General features: G+C 55.3%; 2 protein-coding genes and 1 long non-coding RNA gene across 4 annotated transcripts; 2 read left to right on the plus strand and 1 right to left on the minus strand.

Moving 5' to 3' along the window:
* The first annotated feature begins 18 nt into the window (after positions 1–18).
* LOC114015796 (uncharacterized) lies at positions 19–5,752 on the plus strand. 2 transcript variants are annotated; one of them, XR_003559918.2, is made up of 4 exons: positions 19–141; positions 1,500–2,738; positions 3,625–3,897; positions 4,333–5,752. It is a non-coding gene; the product is annotated as an uncharacterized LOC114015796 (long non-coding RNA). The 2 variants fall into 2 exon arrangements; XR_008734144.1 differs by having other exon boundaries at positions 35–141; positions 1,399–2,738.
* A 423-nt stretch (positions 5,753–6,175) lies between these two features.
* On the plus strand, positions 6,176–10,956 carry LOC102055939 (neuritin-like). Its single transcript, XM_055722689.1, has 3 exons — positions 6,176–6,271; positions 6,729–6,876; positions 10,305–10,956. The coding sequence occupies exons 1-3, from the start codon at positions 6,229–6,231 to the stop codon at positions 10,528–10,530; spliced, it is 417 nt and encodes a 138-aa protein (XP_055578664.1). The 5' UTR covers positions 6,176–6,228; the 3' UTR covers positions 10,531–10,956.
* Positions 10,957–14,951: 3,995 nt separating this feature from the next.
* On the minus strand, positions 14,952–17,271 carry SYS1 (SYS1 golgi trafficking protein). Its single transcript, XM_055722926.1, has 3 exons — positions 17,079–17,271; positions 16,411–16,478; positions 14,952–15,824 (listed from the first exon to the last, which is right to left on the minus strand). Exons 1-3 carry the CDS (start codon positions 17,238–17,240, stop codon positions 15,584–15,586), a joined length of 471 nt encoding a protein of 156 aa, XP_055578901.1. The 5' UTR covers positions 17,241–17,271; the 3' UTR covers positions 14,952–15,583.
* Positions 17,272–17,360: the final 89 nt, after the last annotated feature.

The raw sequence follows: 17,360 nt of genomic DNA on the forward strand, positions 1-17,360 counted from the left end.
CACCTCCAGCCTTGTGAGACCCTCATCCTGCAGCAGGTCCTGCTCTGGGGTGTTTTCTCCCACGTTCAGCCCTGCACATCAGGCTGCTCCTTGGCAGAGAAGCGGCCTTGGCCGCCTGCCCCCTTCCTGTATCGCAGCAGGGTGAGTCAGTGCCTCGCCGTGCCCAGCGCCAGCGCCAGCTCTGCCCGCAGCCTGGGCACTGCCAAGCTGGGCCAGGGGGGCATCCATTCTGCCCTTTTCTCGGGCTGAAAGGGAGTTTCCAGTGTCTGTGGCGTGTCCTGCCTGCCCTGTTCTCAGCATGTTTCTCTCACTGCCTGGTTGACTAAAGATAACTGGGTATTGTTTGTGTCCCAGCTCTGTTTTGGCTACTGTTGCTTTGCTGTCCCCCCAACCCCATGCCTCCTGGGAGCTCCTGCTTTGTGCCAGGGACCCCATGTGCATCCTGTGCACTTGCCCAGAGCTGCTGGCTTCGGCTCATGTGGTGGTTACAGGGGATGAACTTTGTCCATGTGAATGTTTATCCATACCCAAAAAGCACCCTCAGTCCTGCCTGATGGTTTCCACCTGAGCACAGTATGCCTGTGGCTTAGCCCTGAAGGGCTGGGGGAGGCAGGCTGGTGTAGCAAGGGTGGGTGCTTATGGTCTCTGAGGAGCCGCAGGAGCAAATCTCTGCTGTGTACCTGCCGGCTCTGGCTTGCTCACAGCTCTGTGCGGTCTGGCATAGCCTCCGGGCAGCATCAGCCATCCACCACCACCCCCGCTGACCCCCTGCCCTGCCCTGCCCTGCCAGCGGGGAGGCGAGGTGGCCGGGCCAGGGAATGAGCTCAGGTCTCTGCTATGTGCCTGTGTTGGTTGGCACCAGTTACTACTGCCAGGCATGGAGACCGTTTCTGTGCACACAAGTGCCCCCAGCACCCTGCGTTCCCTGGGGCTCACTACGGCCTGAGTCCCCGCCGTAGGGACGACATGTGTGGGTGCTGCCCATGCAGAGTGACACGCACCCGGGTCCCCCGCTGCTGTGGCCCCTCCAGCCTGCCTTGCCGGGAGGGGATTGGAAAAGCAGTGATATCATCGGCACGGAGCCTGACTCATCCCAGCTCTTCAGCACAAGCCGTGCTGCCCAGCGGGGCACACATTTTATTCCAATTAAACCAACACAGGCAAGCCAGCTCCACATAATGATATTTTCGCTTGTGGCCAAGTGTGCCTGCCCCTGGCAAAAAGGTGAGAGGGGACAGAGGTGACACTGAAGTTGGTGGAGAGTCTCCACTTCTGGTTGGGAGCCCTAGGAATAAGCCTTGCCAGATACCTGCAGGGTCTGCCTTGGCCGCTGCAGCACCCCTGCTTCCCTTGTGCCTCCAGCACAAGCTGATGGCACCGTGCGTCTTGTGTCAACAGTCCTCACCCTAACTGCAAATGCCCAGGTCCTTGGGAGGTGTCCCCTGGAGATCCGGTCACAAGCCCAGGTAGGAATGACGCCTCTTCTTTCCACGATGCAGAGTTCAGCTCCTGCCAGAAGTCCCCAGGGAAGCCAGCATCAAAGTGCACCAGTCATCAGGAGAAAATGTAACATGACTTGTTCCTCCTGCCCTTCCCGCTCAGGTTTCTCCCATCTATTAGAGGTTTGGGAGGTGAGTCAGGGAGCTGTGGGGCCAGGATGGAGCTGGGGAGGAGTCGGCTGCTAAGGGAAAGGTGAACCCATGCCAGGCAGGTGAATCACTTGCTGGTGAAAATAGATCTTATTCTCTAGGAGGCGTGCGTGGATGGGGCTGCGAGTGAGCTGCAGCTTGCCTTGATCAGTAAATTGTGGAGTCAAGAGAAAAATAAGGCAAGGCTGCTTTCCCAGTAAACGAGGTGATACATCGCAAGGGAGCAGCCTGCAGCGCACAGCAGGCAAGGCTCCAGCAACCTGTGGTCCTGTGGCTCCCTTAAAAGGGGTGATTTTAGTCTGGGACAGCGGGGAGACAGAAAAGCCATAAACACCCTCGAGTGGCTGCTGAGAAATGAGCATCTCCGCAGGGCTGGGGGGGCGATGCGGGGGAGCCAGGCTGTGCCAAGGTGCTGCCTGGCCAGGGTTCACAGCACCACTCCGTGCCAGAGCCAGCTGGCTCCTTGGCCATGCCCTGCCCAGAGGGAAGGGAGCCCAGTCCTTGTGCCAGTGGTCCTGCTGCCGTGCTGGAGGAGGCTCCTGCCAAGCCCTGGGGGTGTCATGTCCTCCATCCTTGGGCTCCACACCACGCAGATGTCCCCAGTGGCTGGCTGCGGGCACGGGAGCTGGTAGAGATGGGAGGTCGCGTGTGGGCAGCAGGACACCCGGCCCCGGCCCCGGGGGAGAAGGGGTGTTCCTGGAGCAGCTCGACAGACAGCTAAGCAGAGTGAGGAGAGGCCCTGTGTCAGGCTGGGGTGGGGGCAGCCCCCCTGCCGTTCACTCTCACCTACTTGGCCCACAGTTTGGGCAGGTTGGCTCCTTCCCAGCCATGCTCAGCCGTGGTGTGTTTGCCCCTGGGAAACCCACCAGCCTCGCTGGGCCCTGCAGCTTCATTTTATCCCCCTGCATCAAGAGAGACGACCGAGGCCATGCAGCACATCAGTGGCAGAGCTGGGCTTCGCCTGATTCGACCTTCCTCAGCCACTGACCCCCTCTGCTGAAGGGATGGGGCCAGCCTGGCCTCGAGAAATCCGACCCAGCCATCAGGATGCCAGGAGCTGCAGAGAGTCAGCACCAGCTGAAGGCAGAGGTGAGGGGCTGAGGGGCTCTGAGGGGCTGGGGGGGAGATGACTGGCTGCCAAGCAGGGCACAGGCGGCGTGGTGGGAGCAGCCCTAGCACCCTGCATGGTGGCCCCATCCCTGCCCAGCTCGTTTGTAGCCACTGCCAAGCCGGGGGCAGGCAGACCGCAGTACACCTATGCCTGCGTCATACAGACTGCGGGCAGTGGTGCGGCTGGGGGGGTCCCTGTCCGGCTCTGCCCCTGCCCCAGGCTCAGCCCCTGCCAGTGCCATGGGGCTGGCTGGAGACCAGTGCCCTGGCAAGGGCCACCACCGTCCCCAGCCCTCTGGCCTGCCTGCCTGCATGCTGCCTGCGGAGCAACCTCCAGGCCACGGCGTGCAGGCAGCCCCTGGCTCCATGATAAATCTAGGGGTGCCCTCGGGGTTGGACATGCCCCAGCCCCTTCCGCAGGAGCAGCTGTGCCTGGAGGCTGCCCGCAGCCCGGTGCTGCCCCATCGGTGGTGCCCGCCATGCTGTCAGCATCCACCACACAGCCTGGCAGGGTGGATCTCACCTGCAGCTGCCAGATCCCCGCAGGAGCCGCTGGCTTTGCCCAGTCGGACGAGAGCCAGGCAGCCCTGGGCAGCACCCAAGCAGCTGCCTGCTGCCTCCTGGGCAAGCAGGGCTGGCAGAGCGTGGCTGCCATGGTGCTGCCAGAGCATGGTTGCCCAGGGCAGCCCTGGGCCCAAAAGGGTTTTCCCCTCCATCGGCTCCCACTTCTTCAGGGGCAGGCTAAGTAGGCTGAGCTGTCCTCCGTGGGGCCTGCTCTCCCTGCCATCGGGCAGCCCTGTGTCCTCAGGCATTGTGTGGGCTGTGGGCAGGTCCCAGCAGGGCCTTCGGTGTGTGTTGGGCTCAGGTTCTTGTATGGGTTCATCCCATGACGTGCCCAGCTGGGACACGTGGCAGCGCATCTGTGTCCTATGGCCACCTGCATCCACCTGAGAGGGATGAATTCCACCCCCGTGGCTGTATCTGAACTGGAGGCATCAGCAGTGCTTGGGTCAGCTCTCTGGCTGCTTGTGGGACAACGGAAGAGCAAAGGAGATGGTCCTCACCCCGCGGAGCTGGCCCTGTGCCCCAGCCCTTCTGCAGCTTGGACCGGCTCAGTGCATCTGTGGCTGCCATCAAGGTGAAGTGGTGGGGAGTGGATGGCAAGCTGGCAGGTCCCCTCTGCCCACACCGGTGTCCTGGGCTGTCCCCTGCCCCCCTTCCCTGGGCCTAGCAAGGGGGTGCCAGGAGCTCAGGAGAAGAGGGAGCCAGAGCTGTCCCTTTGGGACTGCAGGGCTGGGTGCTGGCCTCAGGAGGGGCACAGCCACTCCCAGCTGAGCCTCGAGCTGTGTCACCCTCCCAAGCTGATCCCTGAAGGCAAAATTCAGATTGTAACTGCTAAGCAGTGGGAAATTGTGACCAAGGATTGACCTGGCATGGAGGGCAAGATGGCAAAACAAGGGTTTCCCTTGGGGGTGAGAGCAGAAACGGCTACAGCATGGTCCTGCAGCCACCCTGGGAGGGGAGTGCTCAGGGGCCACAGGGCTGCTCACCCCTGCCCTCCCTCCTCTGGCAGATCCACAAAACCTTGCCGCTCCCCAAGCTGGTGAAGCACACAGAGCACAGGATCCTCCAGCTGCAGGTGCTGGCCCATCAGTGGTGGTAGGTGATGGTGGCAAAGGAGCCTCCCAGCCTCCAGCCAGGAGCTGCAGGGGATGTGCCCAGTGGCCCCATATCACCCCATGGTTCCCCCCAGGTGGCAAGAGGGGCCAGGGGTGCCGAGACGCCCATTCCACAGGTGCACTAAGGTGGCCAGGGCAGGACCGATGCACTTTTCTGCTTGATTTCTGGCTTAGGATATGCTGCCTCATGCTGGAGGCTGCAGAGGTGGGTGCCAGCAGTGTGGAAGTGGGTGTGGAGATGGAGGAGGAGGTGGAGGAGGTGGTGACAGACCCACCAGCAGCAGGACAGACATGTGCTTCACATCCACTACCCTCAGCGAGGGTGGGTTGCCTGCTGCTGGGCTGGGGCTGGGGTGAGCGGGCCCACCAGCAGCAGGGACACAGCACTCGGTCCCCTTGTCCTGGCAGCACAACTGCCACCACTGCACTGCCCTGCGCTTTCCTTGGGCCAGGCAACCCAAGTCATTCCATGCAGTGCCCAGCTCCCATGCCCAGCCAGGGCTTAGCTCTGGCAGCAGAGTCCCGCTCGCCACGATGTGTCCCAGCATTGCGGCAAACACAAGGACCACCAGCAGCCTAACTGAAATGATTGCCGCTTGCTTTTCTTCCCGGGCTGATGGAGATGCAGGCCTTGGCAGAGCTGGGGGGGAGCTTCCAAGAAGGTTTGTAGTTTTTTGTGTTGAGTTGTTGTTCTGTAAATAGATTTATTTACGTTTTTCAGACCCAAGCTCTCTCTGCATTTTCCTTGGGCACCCACAGGGTTTGCAGAGTTGTGATTTTCACTTGCTCTGTGTTCTGGGTGCTGGAGGTGGCTGGGGTGCTGGCACGGCCACCCTGGGTGCAGGTGGTACCTGTGCACCGAGGGGCTCCCACTTACGGAGGTCATGGCACTGGGCACCAGTGGCGTTCATGGGCAAGTGGAGAGTCATGTCCCCAACAGCAAAGCTGTCACCAGCAGAGTGAGTTTTGATGTGACCGACCCCTGCAGTAATGCCATCAAAGCAGCCAGGAATCCTTCTGCTCCCCTTCCTGCTGGAGGAAGAGACAAGGGACTCACTAGGCAAAAGCCAGGATCAGGCCATAGCGATGCAAAATCCCAACGAATGCCCTGAAGGCTGTGACAGCCTTGGGAACGGCTGGTGCCAGGATCAGGGGAGAAGGTTTTGTAGGTGCTGACATTTAAGGCTTTGAACCTACACGGTCTCAGGTCTTTGCTTCACGTCCTGCATTGCTTTACCCTGTGCTGTTAAAGAGACTAAACCTGGAGCAAAGCAACCCTGGTCCTGCCCGCGTTCCTGCTTCTGGCAGCGGGCACCAGCCCCTCTTCCCCACTCGGGGTGATGGAGGGTGCCGGTCAAGGGGTGCCATGGGGCCCATGGGCGCAGAGTCCCTGGGTGTGGGGTGCAGGGGGGGGGAGCCGTGGGTGCTGACAGAGTCCTGAGGGGATGCGATGCTGTGAGGTCCAGGGGTGCAGGATCCAGGGAGCCGCGGGGTGCGGGCACGGGGCTGCCCCTGGCAACTCGTTAGCTGCCGTCCAGCCCCCTCCTTAATTAGCCGCGGCCAAAGCTGCTCATTAGCGGCAGCCGGGGCCGGGCGCTCTCCCTGCGGAGGCGGGCGCGGAGCGCTGCCGGCCATGGGGGTACGGGCAGCGGCAGCATTAGCGGCAGCATTGGCGGCAGCATTAGCGGCAGCATTAGCGGCAGCATTAGCGGCAGCATTAGCGGCAGCATTAGCGGCGGCAGCGGCAGCAGCGGGGCTGGAGCCCGAGCCCGGGCGGAGCCGGCGGCGGGATGGGGCAGCGGCGGGGCACGGCCGTGCTGCTCCTCGCCCTGGGTAAGGCTGCCGGGGGTGGCCGGGCCGGGGTCGTGGCCACTTCCCGGGTGACATCTGGGGTGCCCAAGGTGGGGGCGATGCGCGGTCCCCTCCCTCCTCTCTGGGTCGGTGGGTCCTGGCTGCCAGTGCTGCGCTGGCTGTGCACCCCCTGCCTGTCCCTGCCCTCCCTGGGCCGGGGGGTGGGTGCTGGGGGTGGGTGGGCAGGGGGCTTCCCCTGCATCGGCTCCCTACCCACGCAGAGCGGCTGTTTCAGGCTCTCTGCAAACACAGGCAGGGCTGGGCATGGGTGAGGGACGGTGTGTGGTTCACGTGTGTCCTGCATGGAAGTGGGAGCTCGCCATGCCTCGGTGGCACTGGCACTGTGGTGGCCCAGGGCTGCCCAGGTCACCCCAAGAAGGAGGTGGTCTCTGTTCCCAAGCATCTCGGTGCTCATGCTGACCCCCTGGGTGGCTGGCAGGGCACCTGGCTGGGCTGCTGGCATCGGGCACCACCTGTGCCAACGTTTACCAAGGCTTCTCAGACTGCATCCTCAAGCTGGGGGAAAACATGGCCACATACGAGGAGGCGGATGGCATCGAGCTGCAGGGCCTGCACCAAGTCTGTGGGTGAGTACGGCCCCAGGCCAGGACCCCCTGCGTGTCCCACCCCTGGGGCTGATCCCTGGAAGAGAGAGGGTTGGGGCAGTTATCTGTGGTGCGCTGCCCCTGTGCTGGCTGAGCGCCCAGAGGGTAACTGGTCTTACTAGTGAAGACTGAGTCAAAGCATTAAATACTTCAGTCTTTTCCTCATCCCTTATGGCAATGTTTCTATGTCCTCTTCCAGCTCTGCCACCAGGCTGAGCAGATCATTCACCCTGTCACCCCTCACACTGGTGTTCTGCTGCCCTTGGGCAGCACCGACAGGCTCAGGCTCTCCCTGTGACCCACATGTTCACTGGGAGCTCTGTCTGGGTTGCCTGGTGCCTTCTGACGCTGGCTTTTGGCCAAGTGGCCACCATGGCTAGGTTTCTTCTGGGAGGGTGATGACCACTCCTGGAGCTCGCCTCTGGGAGCCTCTCGTGCCTGCCTTGTGGCAGCTGCGGCAGCATGCCCTGTTTGCCCACCGTGGTCACCGCACTCCTGGTCACATGTGCCCTGGGGGCTACTTTTGTAAGTGTGGGGGCTTGGCTGCCTTCGCTCCTGGCCTTGCCCATGCTGGGTCAGAGCTGCCGCTCAGCAGGGTCTTAACATTGATGTATGCTGCTTTTTTTTTTTTTTTTTTTTTTTTAATGTGGCTTCTTGGTATCGGGAAACAACTGAGCCTACAGCCCAGCATGTGCCGTGGTTGATTGCTGGAGGAGTAGTTCCTTTGCTGAAACTTGCACAAAATGTGTGAGTTAAGGTTTTTTTACAGGCTCTGGGGCTCTAACCATCACAGAACAGGTCCTGGGGTCTTCCCCGCTGGCAGGGCTGAAACTCTGTGCCTTCTGTGACGTGCCAGCTTCTCCTGCTGGTCCTGGTGCATGGCTAGCTGGGCTTGCCCTGGCTGGAGGAAAAAGCTGATTTCCCAGCTTCCTGCCAGGAAGTATTTCTGAATTATTGACCTTAACTCTCAGCCTTCCCCACCGCTGTTGGCTTTTCTGGTGCCGTGGTCCCCTCTCTGGGAGTGTGGGTGGGGGACAGACACAGAGCTGGGAGCCAGCATGGGGCTGGTGGCATCTCGGCCCTATGTGCAGGATGCTGCCCCAGAGCCAGCCTGGGCGAGCTGTCTGACAGCAGCCTGCCTGGCTGAGCAGATGGAGGCTGTGAAGGCTGAAACATTGGGAGCTGCCATCCGGGCTGAAAGCAGAACCAGACAGGAGCTGTCATCCCTCTTCACCTTCCCCCAGCCATCCTTTGCCTGAAGACACAGGCTAGGTTTAACTCTCACCTGGCAGAGCTGCCTGCTGCTGCTGCTGCCACAGCTCAGGAGCAAGCACAGGAGGTTACTTGTGTTGGCACCAGCTTTTCTCATTATCTGGGGACATTTCTTCTGCCACAGTGACTCAGTTTAATGAACTCCCTCACAGCTGGCGCTCTGATGTAGGCCCTGGTAGGAAAACTAAATAAACAGAGTGCTTGGGTCTGCACAAGGTGTCATCTCCAGCACTGGGCATTTGGACAAAACTGAGCTGTCCCCTTCCCAAGTGCAGGGTCCCTGCTCAGCTGGCCGGGCTACATCTCCTTCCCGAGGGGTGGCACGTGTGCCTGGTGTCCTGGAGGGCACGGGGAAGGTGGCAGAGCAGTTGCTCCTGTCCTCTAAGCAGTCCCCAGCTTGCAGGTAATCTATGGCCTGGAGGTGGTGCCCAGCCCCAGCAATGTGGGACAGGACAGCAAAACTGGGGTGGAGGGGAGGGCAATCGGGTACCTCGGGGTGCAAGTCACTCATCACTCGGTGCTGTGGGCTGGCAGAGGCTGGGGAGCTGGCTAGGACTCGGGGGGTGCTGCCCGCAGCTGGTCCCTCTTGCCCTGGCACCGGGTGCCAGGACACGTTGCTCCAAAGAAGCTGCAATAGAAAAATGCTTTTGCAGAGTTCTCTTCAGGTAAAAGAAACCCTGTTTGAAAGAATCCATGGGGGGAAGGTTAGTGGCAAGAGTGGCACAGAGCCTCTTCTGTCTCTTGGGGAAGTTTTTGTTTTGGAGAGGAACCACTTCCAGAGGATGTGATGGTCTGTGGCATTTGCTGAGACTTTCAGGCTCCTGCCGTTTTATTTTGTGGGTTTGTACTTACAAAACAGAGACCTCGCCTGTGAATTCAGCTGTGTCAGGACTTGTGGACACGCTGGTGTGCGTTCAGCAACCTGCCAGGCTTTGGGTGCCCTCCTTGTCACAGAGCAGTGCCTACAGCAGCCTTTGAGGGAGCTGGTACTGAGTCTAATTCTCCCATACTCAGCAGCAAAAAAAAAAAAAAATAAAAATAAAAATCGGGTGGGGTGCCCATTCTGGTCCTTCCTCACACCGTGTGGGGACACATGGCCCAGCCTGGTACCTGCTGTCCTTGTCCCTGGACAGCTGGAGCCCATCCCTCCCTGCTCAGCTTGTCACTGGTGCACAGGGATCTCGCTGGAAACAGCTCAAAACCAGCTTCTTCAGAGCCACCATGCTTCTTCACCAAGAGTAAGGAAGGAGCTCAGGGAGAGGGTAAAGCCTTGGCAGGCTGGATGCTGCTCTGGATAAATGCAGAGCAGGGCCATCCTGCATGGCGCTGGCTCCAGTGTACCAGACCGGTAGGGTGGTGTCCACTGTGCCCCTCCTGGAAGAGTCTTTTTCAGGGGCTGTGGGTTTTGGCCCCATTTCTTCCAGGGTTTTTCCCTGCCTGGTTCTAGCTCTGGATCTGAAAAAAACAATTCCAAAGTGCCAGCCCCAGGGGATGGCTGCCCAAGGGGGTCTTCAGAGAGCAGTTCATTCCCGCAGGACCATGGGTTATCTTTGCCCGTCTTGTTTTTTCCCTGGTGCTCTCCAAGAGCCTCTTTCCATTGAACAGCTTCTACTCACACAGGGCAATACCCAGCAGATAAATGGAGTTGTGTCTAATGAGAACACAGTGAATAACTCCCCCACACCCCAGTTATAAAGCTGTGACAGTCTGCAGGAGCTGTTGTCCTTCTCCTTGCTTTGTGTTTGCGTTTCGCCCTTGACTCAGCTTGGAGGAAGCTATGAATGAAATGTGCTGGGCCTTTGTTTGCAGCCTGTTTTAGATACTCGGGGTGCTCGGTGCTGAAGGGAAGCATTTGTTGATGGAAAATAATGGATTTTATTGACTTCCAGAGAAAGGGGGGGGAAAAAGAACCCAACAAAAACAACCCATGAAATAACTTCAGTGTGTTTTGAGGTTTGGAGTTTTAGTCAAGATGTTCTGGGAGATGATGGAGGGGATCAATAGTCTGGGCAACTTGCATAAAACACAGAGGCTGTTTCTGCCTGAAGGGCAGGCTCAGAGCAGCAAGGCTCTGCCTGGCATCCTGGCACTGTGCTAATGCAAAGGGACTGATGGTGTGGTGTCTCCCCTGGCTGCAGGTACTGGGATGAATTTCACACGTGTGCCCTGACAGCGCTCTGGGAGTGCCAGAAGGAAGCAGCAACCATCTGGGAGATGCTGAGAAGGGAGTCTCAGAAAATCAAATTTCAAGGCAGCTTGTTTGACCTCTGCAGCCCCAGCACGACCCAGAGCTTTACCTGGACCCATGTTCCCAACGTTTCCATCCTCAGCATCCCCCTCATTGTCACTTGGCTGAACTTGTAAACTGCAGCTCTGTAAGTATTGTGACAGAGGTGGTGGCAGCGTGTGTCGTGGCGTCTTTCTGGTCATTTTTCCAAACCTTTGAGGAATACTCTGTGTGGTGCTCAGCAAATGCTCGGTTCCATCCTGCACCTATGAGACACGGAAGAGCTCAGCAGCATCTCCTGGGTTTTGCTGTTTCTCTGTAACTTGGAATAACGCTTGTTCCCTCCTGCCTCAAGACACAGGTGCAGGTCTGGCTGACTGCAGAGTTTGGGAACTTGTAGATAACGGGGCAGAGGATTTGGGGAGGAATGATGATTTGGTTGTGACGCTGGATTCTTTTGTACTCTTCTATGGCTAGTGGAAGGAAAACTGTTTACTTTGCTGACTCTTTCCACCAGATCAACTCTCCAGATTTTTTATTTGGGCTCTGAAAACAAGAAGGGTGTTTTTCCCCTGCACATTACAAATCAGTGGTATGGTGTATGTCCTGTCAAAGGCAGAAGGGAGACCTTACTGCCCTGTACTGGCCTTTTTTCTTTGAGGACATGGTGAAACCCCTGCTGAAGAATAATCACAGGTGCATGACTTCATCTTTAGCACACATCTGGATTCCTGAGTAACTCCTGTGTTATGTGTAAATCCCTTTTCTAAAGAAACAGAGGGCAAAAATATATTTGGGGAAAGGGAATGTTGAGCTAGCAGGACAAAAAGGATTTATAGCAACTCTTTTGCTTTAGAGCTTTCCCCAAGTTACCTATAAGCAGCTCCGTGGATGGCAGTGTAATTCCAGACTATTAAAGTTTGTTGTAGAGCCTACAGCATGGTAGAAGTTATTTGTCCTGGCTCTTGTTCAACAGCACTGTCTCTTCTTGTCTCCTTCGCAGCTCAGAGCTTTGTTAGTTTTGCAGCTTCAGTGCAAGCATGAAAATATTTGCAATAGAGTGCTTGCAAGTGATTACCAGGCATGTTAGAAAAACACAGTATTATCGGGCAGTACAGGGCAGTTCTAAGGGTGCTAATGAAGCTCTGTGCCCTGCCTGGCTGCACAGGGCCATAGGAGCTATAACTAGCGGGGTATTTCAGCCTGCCTTTTCTAGATGTGTCACACATCACTTTGGCTGTTTCCACAGACTGTTTGGCCCCTTTTCAGGGCACTTGCTTTGTCTTCAGTAGGGCAGGCAGCTGCTAACAGCGAAGGATAGCCCTGTGCAGAGCTGGGGAAGCTCACGGCTCCTCACGGTCCTGAGAAACGTTGAACAAGAACCTCGCAGGGATGGTGAGTGCTGCCTGCCATGGGAGTGAGCCCAGCAGTAGGTACCACCAGCTGTAAATGGATCAGGAGGTTCTGAAATGGTGTCTTGAAACGTGAAAATGTGCTTTACAGCATGAACAGGGGATCTGGGGCCCTGCTAGCCCCAGAAATCCCACTGGATGCATTACAGGCACATGGGCAAGCTGCTACAGCAAAGGATCTTCTTGCCAAAAGTGGTGTTGGGGCACACTGCTCTCCTTTGGCATTCACATGTTCTTCCTCTGACCTTCCCTGCCACTTAACACGCTGCTCCTGCAGCAGCAGGAAGGAAAAAATTGAGGCAAATTCCAAGAAATAAGTCAGGGAGGAGCAGCTGGTGTTCAGACAACACTTCAGCGCAAGGCACGTAGGCTTTCTATAGACAACAGAGTCCTTAAGCATCTCCGGCGCAAAGCCCTATGGCAAGTAGTGGAAAAAGGGTAAACCAGAGCACTGCAAAACCTGGAGTGAATCACTCAGTTGCTTCAGTTTTTTTTCTTATTCTGCTCCAACAGCAGCGTATGCTGTTTGCTTCTGTTCCCCCCCTCCCTGTTAGCTCTTCTCCTGCCTGTGGTTTGTAGCTGGGGAAAGCTGAAGCAGGTGGGTATTGCATACAGCCAAGGCTGGAGTCTTTTGGATCTAAATCCTCTACCTGCTCTTTGTTTAGAACAGATGTTTTAATACCTTTAGGAAAATAAATAAGCACAGCCCCCCCCCCCCCCCATCCTACAACCCTTAGCTTCTCTTTGGATTTTTTAACTTCCTCTCTGTTAAAATTTTCTACTTTTAAACAGCTTTGGGGAAGGGGAATGTAAAAGCTGCAGCAGAGGTCTCCAAGTATTCTTTTTCCAGACCCATGGATGCAAATGGCTAGCTGACACTACTGCTGTCTCTCAGAAGAGCAGGTGTTGGGGCATATCTTCCCTGGAAGCAAATCTCTCAATTATTGCACACAAAACCCAAAGATTCATTAAGAAACGAAGACCATCTGCCACCATTCTGGTACAGAGCAGCAGATTTTTTTTTAAAGCCAAAGGTGCCTCTAAATCTGACTGAAAGCATGTGAGTGAAAATTAGGTCTTGCAGAATGGGAGTGATGAGTTTCAGAGGTTCCCTTCTCAATTGATTTTTCATTTTTTAACAGAACCTCCCCTATGACTAGGATATATTTCCTTTTAAAAAATAAATATATACATATACAGATTTAGTCTTCATAAGCAGTCAGCAGACTTCCAGAAAGCATTCCTGATCCTGAAAAGCACTTCATGCTGATGGAGTGCAGCTTGTTGGATGTCCCACAGCCTCAGTGTTAAATCCACATTTGTCAAGGAATCTTCTCGTGGCCTTGCTATGAGTTTCTCCAGATCCAAAGCTGTATCTAGACCTCACCCCCCACCCCCCCAAGGGAGACTGCTGAAGCAGCTACAGCATACCTCACGTATTCAGAAAATAAGGGTGTAAGTGTTCCTTGGTCCACAGTTTTTGTCTCTGTTCTTACCGGGGAATAAAAATAGCACCTCTTTCAATTCAATGTGTTCTCACAGGAACTCGGTCGTCAGCTGCCCATTCTCCTTTAAGAAACGGGAGGAATGTGGCTTTCCCTCCTCACTCTCACAGTCACTGTAATTAAGTCTTCTAGCTCCCACTTGCCCAAAGACTACCCTTGAAGAACACAGGAGTTCACACCGGGGTTTGGTGTGGTATTAAGCCTTGAATTAAACCCCCAGACTTTCCCTGTGTAGGGCTGGGCTGTTCTTTCTCGAGAACAGCAACAAAAAGCAGGAGAGGACAAAATGACCCTGGGGGAGTCTTAAAATATGACTGACACCAAGCCAGTGTTTGTCAGCCCCGAGGCAGAGCGCATCCTCTGCTGTGCACCCTGATCCCCATCGCACGCACACTCTCTGCTTGTCTGAAGGAGATACTGGCACCTACTGGAAGACCAGTTTATATCTGGGCAGAAGGTGACTGGAAGAAAGGCAAGTATCCCGATATACAAGAAACGAGCAGATTTCAAGGAGGGATAAACTTGTCTTGCTGACTGCTTAACAGAGTGGCAGGGGAAGCCCTGGGAAGTGACCTCGGGGTTGCAGTCCAGCAAGTGTTGGCTCCTGCCCAGAGAAATACTTGTGTAAACTCCTTGCTGTGAAGGGCTGCTACTGTTTAAAACTGTGCTTAGAGGAGGTTTTGGTCAGGAAAAGGTCCTGGCGAAATCTCAGAATATAAAAAGTTCTGTCTAAACAAATGTAACCAAAAATCCTCCTCTGTGGCAGACCTGCCAAACATTTAAATCATCAGAATATTATCCTGCCTCAATTTATAGCATCTGAATATGAGCACAGGAACTGAAATAATAGCTATCCCAGTAACAAAAGTCAAAAGAGCAGCTTCAAAGAGTATATCAACTTCTGCATGTCAAGTCATCCCACCTCTTTTCAACAAGCTGAATTAGCAAATAATTTATGCAAATGAACACTTAAATATTAACATACAAAGGAAAGTTACTGCAGCAAAAAGCTGCACAGGAGGAAAATCTGTCTTTAAAACTGGCTTTGCCCTTGTTTGGGATGGCACAAATTGGCCATCCCTCCGTGGAAACCAAGCAGGAGACCGGTCTGTGGGACCTGGAGGAACCCTCCAGCTTTGGCCCCTTAGCAGTAAGGTGTCGCTCCTGCCTGCCCACAGGTGGTGTTTATGTGAAGTGCCTCTAAAGAAAGGCACATCCTGTTATTTTGAGAAACAAGCAGCAGTCTCTCACTTAACTAAACATCACCTCCACCAGACCACATCTGTTGCTACTTCTCAAGCCTGACAGGAAGACCGAGACATATGGGGGAGGCAGCATGGCTCCGGGACACCTTTGCAAGCTTCCCCAGGACCACTCCAGCCTCAGGCCGAACATGTGGAGACCCTGGATTGCTGACATGCCTCCTGAAGTGAGGATTATGCTGGCTGACTTCCCAAGACAGTACTCACTGATGCCTTCATTTCAAAGCAGAGGTATGAAATATTTATTGTAGGAAATTTTATGTGCCCTAGACAGGGGGCATCTCACTGCCACATGTTCTCTGGCCACATCTTTCTGTTGCCATGATATAGACACTCAAGGTATTTAGGCGCTCAGCTTCCCAGGAGAACAGTAACACACTCACAGCAACATAATATTTTTATTATTACAAAAGATTTCTTCAGCAAACTGCTGTCTGACATCTCTATGTATTAAACACTGAAACAGCAAACAAACCCATCTAATGTCATAGGTTATTTAGGGTCTCAGCTGGTGATTCAGGTAAGTACAACTATTCTCCTTCTCCCCATTCATTCGCTTCCTCGACATTTTTTCCAACGAAAGCCCAAACAATTACAGGTTGGAAGCTGCAGCTCCCAGCTCCACTGCTCACTGTGCCAGCTCCTGCAAGAAGAGCTGACCATTGCAATACCCATGCAGGGCGCTCCCATGTCTGTTAAATTCAAGATGCTCCTCACGCATAAAGTTTTGCTACCTGGCTTTTAACAGTCTCATGAGCAAAGAGTTTAAGAGCACACTCGCCATATAGTCATATTAAATGCTTTGTGTTAACAAAATAAACATCTGTTCCTCCACTGTTGTCGGCTGATGCCAGAGCATATGCTCACACTCATGCAGTCACCAAGGTCCAAAAAAAAAAAAAAAAAAGTCCAAACAGACCTGCTGTGCTTCTTTAGTGATGATTCTCAGGTGTTAGATGCACTTGTGCTGGAAACAATGACACAATGCAGCATGTTGTTGCCAGAGCGAGTCTATACGTTGGATTTGGGGGCAGAATTGAGGGGGATTTCTCTGAGTTCTATCCTCATGCAGAGGTACTCCCCGATTGCAGCCATCAGCGCAGTGCACACAATGTGCACCAGCCACCACGTCAGGGTGGAGGGAAAGTGCGAATTATAAATCCAGCAGCCCAAAAGGTGGAAGAAGTGAACTGTGACTGTGAAATCCAGGCACTGCTTTCCTCGGCGGATGAAGTATAGCAAGCCCAGAGCACTGCAAAATAAAGACAGAGATTAATAAATAAACTGTGCCATGCCTGTGGAAAAGCGGATACATCAAGAGCTATCAGCAGTTGCCAGTGCTGATTATTTAGCTGTTTTAAAACTTCTTAACTGTTTTAAGGGTAAGTTGTTTCTGACCTCTCTCCCAGCCGCTGCAGCAAGAATTAAATGCTTACAGCTTTTTAATTAAAAGATGGCAGGGAAATGATTTTTAGCACAGAAAGCCAGGCAGGAATTTTTAAACTATCTCCCCCAGTAATCTTTGCCCAGTGGCAGAGGCAAAATGCATTCTTGTTTACAGATCAGTGTTCACAGAGATCTGTTAATTCTAACTTTCAGTGAAATCTCTCGCAGAAGCAAGAAAATCTCATTCCCACCTGGGACATGGAGGCAGTGGAGTGAAATGACTTACTCAGACTCTAGATAAAGCCAGGAGTCAGCAGTTCCCAACTGCCCTCAGCAAGGCACAGGGCATTCAGGAGATGTTTCGAGAGAGGCAGTACGCCACGCTGAATTTTCTTAAAGTTTAATGTTAAGAAAGAACAAGACACAGGTGCTCCAGCTAGTTGCCAACTTACCAGGTGAGCGCATTGAGGATGAAAGCCATCATGGAGAGCCTCCCCGGTGGGGTTGAGAAGCCTAAAATCTACATGGGACTGTTAGTAGGAAACAGTGGCACAAATCACAGCACATAATCTCCTCCCGTGGCCCAGCCGCGTTGGCATGGCCCTGCGCTGATTATAAGAGGAGCCTGAGCAGTTATGGCAGTCCTAAGAGGTCTGTCTGGGGGTACCTATAGAAAAGGGACAGGTCTGTTTCTATACTGTGGGGTACCACTTAAACAGGGTGTGCAGTGTGTGTCTCTGCACGGGGGTTACCTATACGGGGGAGGGGGCAGCTGTCTTTATAGTGGGGGTACCTATACAGGGCGTCTGTTGCTATACGGGAGGTACCACCTATACAGCAAGGTGCTGCCTCTATACCGGGGTACCAGCTATTGGGAGGGAGGGGCCTGCCTCCATACCAGGGGCACCCACACTGCCAGGGCTCTTGTCTTTCCACTGGGGGGCAGCTCCGTGGGGTGGGCAGGTCTGCCTCTATACCGGGGTGCTACCCGCGGCGGGGGGCTGCCTGTAACGCTGGGAAATGCCCGCACAGGGCCCGCCTCCCCTCAGGGGAGCCCCGAGCAAGGCCCCGCTGTGCCCACGGCGGCCCCCCGGGCCCGGGCCCGGGCCCGCGCCCTCACCTCGTCGCTGAAGACCTGGTGGAGGGAGGGCCCGGTGCTGCCCAGGGTGCCGAGGAGGGCGAGCCAGAGCCCGAGCGAGCTGTAGTAGCCCGCCTGCAGCAGCACCATCTGCGCCACGATCAGCGCCGGATCCCACACGTAGCTGCGGAACTGCGCCGCCATCGCCCGCCCGCCACAGCGCGCCGGAAGTGGCGGCCGCCGCCGCGCCACAGCGCCCCCTAGCGCGGCGGAGGGCGCGGCGCGGCGCTGACCCCTGACCCCTGACCCCCGCCCTTTGCCCCC

Source organism: Falco cherrug, chromosome 10 (assembly GCF_023634085.1).
Source record: "Falco cherrug isolate bFalChe1 chromosome 10, bFalChe1.pri, whole genome shotgun sequence".
Taxonomy (NCBI): Eukaryota; Metazoa; Chordata; class Aves; order Falconiformes; family Falconidae; genus Falco; species Falco cherrug.